Source organism: Cynoglossus semilaevis, chromosome 15, assembly GCF_000523025.1.
Source record: "Cynoglossus semilaevis isolate Cse_v1.0 chromosome 15, Cse_v1.0, whole genome shotgun sequence".
Classification (NCBI taxonomy): Eukaryota; Metazoa; Chordata; class Actinopteri; order Pleuronectiformes; family Cynoglossidae; genus Cynoglossus; species Cynoglossus semilaevis.
Window position 1 is genome coordinate 10,254,917 of NC_024321.1, and position 6,000 is coordinate 10,260,916.

General features: G+C 40.5%; 1 protein-coding gene across 2 annotated transcripts in view; it reads left to right on the forward strand.

Annotated features, from left to right (window-relative positions):
- Positions 1 to 6,000, forward strand: part of diaph1 (diaphanous related formin 1) — a 75,812-nt gene that overhangs the window by 23,591 nt on the left and 46,221 nt on the right. For both annotated transcript variants that reach the window (XM_008327021.2, XM_008327022.2), the window contains 3 exons: positions 1,254 to 1,826; positions 4,082 to 4,196; positions 4,365 to 4,373. In XM_008327021.2, coding sequence (XP_008325243.1) covers positions 1,254 to 1,826; positions 4,082 to 4,196; positions 4,365 to 4,373 — 697 coding nt within the window. The remainder of the gene's footprint in view (positions 1 to 1,253; positions 1,827 to 4,081; positions 4,197 to 4,364; positions 4,374 to 6,000) is intronic.

Sequence of the window (6,000 nt, forward strand, 5' to 3'; positions counted from 1 at the left end):
TGACACACATTTGCACCAAGTGACCCAGACCTGTGTGTGCCTCTGTCTGTCAGAGAATTAAGCAGCTCTGAAATGTGTTTCACCTAGTGAGGCTAACAACAGAAGAGTCACCTTCTTTATTAACTGATTAAAATCTTAGACACATATGCATAAATAGATGGAGAGATAATTTAATTATGCGTCATGAGTCACAGAAATACACATGCCACTGAACCGCATCTCAAGCCAGGCATCAAACCAACTGTTCAAACTAAAATGGCTCACTCTCTCCATGTATGATGCATTGCCCAACAAAGATTTCATCACATGTTGAGATCTCTCACTGTTTGACTGATGCTGTTCCCAACTCTTCATCTGCTGCCTCCCTAAGAAAGTCTGCCTTGTAGGCTCTTTATGCTTATCTTTTATTCCAAGTATAAGGAAAAATCATGATTTGTTTTGGTATGTGCAAACACTTGCACCAAACATCTTACTTGGGAATCAGTACAGAACCAATATCACAGCTATTGTTAGCGAAAGTGTGTCAGTGTCTAAAATTGTCAGTTTTAAAACTACACAGCTCGGTTAAAAAAAAAAACTCATCACACTGAAGTGACTTCACTGTGTGATCACTTTTTTTTTTACTTTGCTTAGTTATTTGAGCAATTTGCAATCGCTTTAGGCAAATGAGGTTCACTCACTGAATTAATTTCAGTTTGTTATGGTTCATTTTGATCTTTTCGTGTTCTTTTTAAAATCACTCAGAAGGTTTTTCTAATCTTTCTCTCACTCAAATATTAGCTGGGCTAACTTTATTGAATTTTCTACATCTTTTCTCAAATATAAACCTGAAATTTATACTAAAAACTAAAAATGCAATAGTTTTTTAATTTTTTACACCACTGCTATGTTTCTTTGCCTTGGCCTCCTGTTGGTTACACATTTCCTTACACACCCATTTAAGCTATTATTATATACTGCTTTTATACTTTGTTGTTTGTTGTTAGTCATAAATAATATATAAATGAATCAAAATGGCTGTGAAACGCATACATCTGCTGGTTGAAAACAATAAAACAATATATATTTTTGTCATGTTTATTGATTCATATTGATTAATCAGTGTTATTTGAATCCATAATCCATTAATCCTGTTACCCTGTGATGTGCTACTTGTAAAAAGTAGTCACTATTTAAGTCTTTTTAAAGTGATGACCATTCTAACTATTATTATTATTAATTTTTAATGTCTACCACTGTGTTCTTACCTGCAGATTGAGCAGCTGTCTAAAGATCTGGAAGAGGCCAAGACTAAAGTTGTCACTGTCACAGTTCCTGTCCCTGTCCCAACACCAAATGTGCCTCCTCCACCACCCGCACCGCCTCTTTCTGGCCATTATGTACCTCCACCTCCACCTCCTCTACCAGGTCATGCAGCTATTCCATTCACACCGCCCCATCCTCCTTTACCAGTTCCACCACCACCTCCTCCACCTCCACCTGGGATAGGTCCTCCACCACCACCTCCACCTCCACCACTTCCTGGGATGGGTCATCCTCCCCCTCCTCCACCCCCACCATTTCCTGGGATGGGTCCACCACCACCTCCACCGCTTCCTGGAATGGGCCCACCTCCACCGCCACCACTTCCTGGAATGGGTCCACCACCACCTCCACCTCCACCTGGGGGTCCTGGTATTCCCCCTCCACCACCAGGTCCAGGCATGCCGCCACCTCCACCATTTGGCATGGGAGGCTGGGGTACTCCTGCACCGCTGCCTTTTGGGCTCCAACCTAAGAAAGAGTACAAGCCTGAGGTCCAACTGAAGAGAGCCAACTGGAGCAAGGTCAGACCATAAATAGATGCTGTAGCTGTGGACAATGATCTACAGGGGCATGTGTTTAATTTAGTCTTCTGTTGATTGATTATTTATCTATTGATAATTTTCAGTTTATGTTTTTGATAGTTGATACATTGAACATTCTGAACAGTATTTGCAAACAAATTGTTATACAATTTAGCAGTACCTCCCATCCCATACAACAGGAGATCTGCTAACAATCATAATTTTCTCACAATATATCTAACTACCAAATGTGACAGGCACCAAATTCGGCACTGTCTCTCAAAAAATAGCATTGTTGACAAAATGACTGACAATAATCTTGCAAAGTTAATTACATTTTGATGAGCCAGGACCTATCGCGGCCTGGAGAGACTGAGCCTCCAGTGGATGCTTTTTTTTTTAACCAATTAATCTACCACTTCTGACAAATTAATCAGATAACCACTGAAAGCATCTTCACAAAATGTTACTCGAATGTTACTACGCTGTCCTTACTTGGAATGCGTTAGTAAATTAACTCAATGCAGTTTTTAGTTTTTTAGCATTCTGGGAAATCTTTATCTTTGCTAAAACATGTAATTTGTACCTGATGAATATTCATTTACCAGAAGCATTTAAATTGACAGTTTTTTCCAACAAAGCTAAAAATGTTTCCAAAAAGAAAAGTCAAAACAAAACAAAAGAATCACATTATTTGAAATCAAAATTACTGTGAGATCAGTTGTCAGCCGATAGTGTTTTAGTGTCTCCTTATAACATATGTATATTATGTCTAAAAAAAGCAAATGGGGATTTCAGTTTAAATTATTCAAACTTAATTTAAAGTTTATTAGACAAGTTCTTGAGCAGCATATGAAATGGGCCTTTGTGTGAGACTGAGCCTTAACAGCCAGATTCTAATGTGACTGCTATGCATACGTGTGTCTCATGACAATGTGCGTCTTGTTCTTCTCCCTCTCATCTGTGATGGTTAAAACATCAAAACTGCCCTCTGTCTTTCTTTAGCCCAAAGCTACTGTTTAATGGCTTCAGCAGACTTCATCAACATTTACTCTCCCCTTGCCTCTCTCTCTCTCTCTGTCTCTCTCTCTGTCTCTCTCTCTCTCTCTCTGACTCCCCACTCTCTCTTGAGTGTTTGACAAGGATGTCAGAGAAATTGCTTTTTAATAAGTCTTCTTCTTTTAACTGCACCGCAGAAAGATAATTAAATTGCTGCTAGAAAGGACTGTGTTCTTTTGTAATTTAAATGAAGTTTTTTTGCTTGCTCTCTTGCTTTCTTTTTGCCCTTTTTCAGCTCATCCTAATATCACATTTCTTTTTCTTACACTCCGTTTTCCATCTGACGTTCCTATCCCTTCAGGCTTTGTCCATAATGAAAGGCTTGATATCTGTAAATTTAATACCATGGCATTTCTGTTTGCCTTTTTAGCTTCCGTTTCTTTCCATTGCTTATAATAACACTCAGAAATTGTATAAAAAAAAACAAGTTCATTATGCCTTTTAGTGACCAAAAATAGTGCAGAACAACTAAAATAATAGAGAGGGTGGCAGCAGTAAATTAGGGGTCAGGAAGGAGAGAACTAAGGATGTTTGTTTCGCCATTGTGTTCACAATACACACCACACAATACTATTATAGTGGAGATAATTAATTACAATTCATAGGAACAACTCGTTGTTTCCTGAATGTCCTTCAGCCTTGTTGTCTCCCTGTACTACAAAGCTTGAGCCCATTCCTTATTCACATACATTCCAGGGCTGCCAATGGATTCAAAGTTCAGTCAAGAGTTACTTTCAAAACTTTGGTGAAGCTGCTGTCCTCAATAACGGCAACTAGTCTTCTGTGCCTTGCAAACCATTTGACAATTGTGTCAGTTGACTTGTCAGTTGTAGACTTACTTACTGCCGTATGCTTATTGAAGCTGGTCTGATTCAAGCTGGGCATCTGACATGAAGTTGAACTCTCCCAAAACGCTTGCTGGGCTTTGATGTGGTATTTGAAGCTTGAGGTGCTTCTGTAAAATGAACTTTCTCTGCAGTGTGTGTAACTGACATGTGTATAAACTATGCATTACAGAAAGAACAAGTTAATGGACGGAATTCTGACCATACATTAAAATGCATTCAAATCTAATTTATAAATATGAAATTGCATTCATACTGTTTTTATAAAAATGCTCTTAAAATTTCATCTAACAGATTTATTTTCTTTTTAATTTCTCGCTTGCTGTGAAAATACTGGCATTTGCTGCTCAGATCACAGCTGAAGATCTCTGTGAGAACAGTTTTTGGGTCAAGTCAAAGGAGGACCAATTTGAAAGCAACGAGCTCTTTGCCAAACTCACCTTGTCCTTCTCGTCACAGACCAAAAGTGAGTGTTTCTGGCACATTTTATTTTTTGTTTTTACTACTGAGGTTTTGCAGTATCTTTTTTTACCGTTAACCAACAATGTGTCTGTCTCTTCTTTTTCTCCCACATTTCTTCTTCCTCCCACCAAACTCCACTTCCATTTCAATCCTCCACCTCTGCTTCCATCAGCTTCTCGAGGTAAGAACTACACGCAAACAAAAACACACACGCCAACACATTTGTGTTTCACACGTCTTTTTCAGCCTTTTTTCCACTCTGCTCAGAGGACACACTGCACATTTACATTATTCAGCGAAGCTGTGTCAAAACAGACCCTCACATGAGTTCATGAATAAACCACCCACACCTGTGTTTGTGTTCATCTTCTCAATATGCCCATGGCTTGTTGTGCAGAGACGGGTGCACTCAGACCCGACTGAGATGAATTGGGACTCGGGGACAGAGGGAGAGATGATAGAGGGATAAGGAGAAGGTCACTGATGTCCTTTGACTAGCCACCTGCTGTTCTGGCACAAAGCGCTGACACACAGGCTTACGCTCGTATATGCACACCTGTCCAATCCCATCACCTTGTCCCAGTGTCACTAAGCCTTCTGTTCCAGGTTCTCCATATTCATATTATAAACAGAATACCAGGAACTTAAAGACTGACTGTCGGTGTGTATGTGGACATAATTTTGCCTGACCTTCAGTTTCTGTACACACTGCATACACACTAAGCCTCGCCCGCGTCATATACATTATCAGCTGTGTGCACGTACACATGGCTGACTTTATCTGTAGATGTCATTTAAATGTCAACACTGGCAGCTGTCCCATCTGCATTCACCTGTACGGTGAGTCCTGGCTCCTGCTTGGCATTCCTTAATTTGACCCCCCTGCCTCCTGGCCTGCACACACACACACACACACACACACACACACTTCCCATCTTTTATTGGCTGAGACAGCCGCCGGTTCTGGTTGATGTCTAATAACCTTTACTGAGGGCTGACTATAAAGACACTGTGGCCTTTTCAGAGCCCAACACCTGTCTGTCCGTCAGCCTGTGTGAGTGTACTTTGTGGGAGGACGAGATAAACATCCCAGTGTTTACTCCTCTCTGTGTTGCTGATTTCCTGCGTGTTTTTAATATGTGGAGGGCTGCTGGTCATTAATCATTGTTTGAAACTGAATATAGTATTCAGTTGAGCTGGTGTGTTTATGTGTGTGTGTGCATGCGTTGGTCTGTCTGTCACTTAATATTGGACTGTATGTAGGAAACAGACTGGTGTCTCTGTGTCTGCAAAAAGAATAGCCTGAGAGGGCTCTGCTGGCTTTAGAAGTAACTCAGTGTGTGAGACGCTACTTATTATTTAATTTATTGAACTCGTCTGAGTTTGCAAGTTCTTAGTTTGTAGTAAGTGTTCTACAGATATCCTCCTTTGTAGACCTTTATATAATTTGGCGTACTTCAAGTGCCTTGCAGTATTTATTCTGTGGTAGGCTACGACTGTGGCTGTGTCCACTTTTTATGAGCTTGATTAACATTGTCCTTGGTGGGAATTGGTTTATCGTGGGCTGTTAATGTGAGTGCAGGCAGGTTGACCCTTCACTCGTGCTTTTCCTTCTCCTGCTTGAACACCACTGTTCAAGGCCTAATACATTCCTCCTGACTTAATCATTATCATTCTTCTTATATTCTACATCATCCTCTTCCTTCACCCTCCTTCGCCAGCTTCTCTTCTCTCCTGCCTTTCGTTCCCTTGTGCACAGAACAAGTACCTTGACATTACGAACTGATGTCGACCTCCCTGACCCTTTC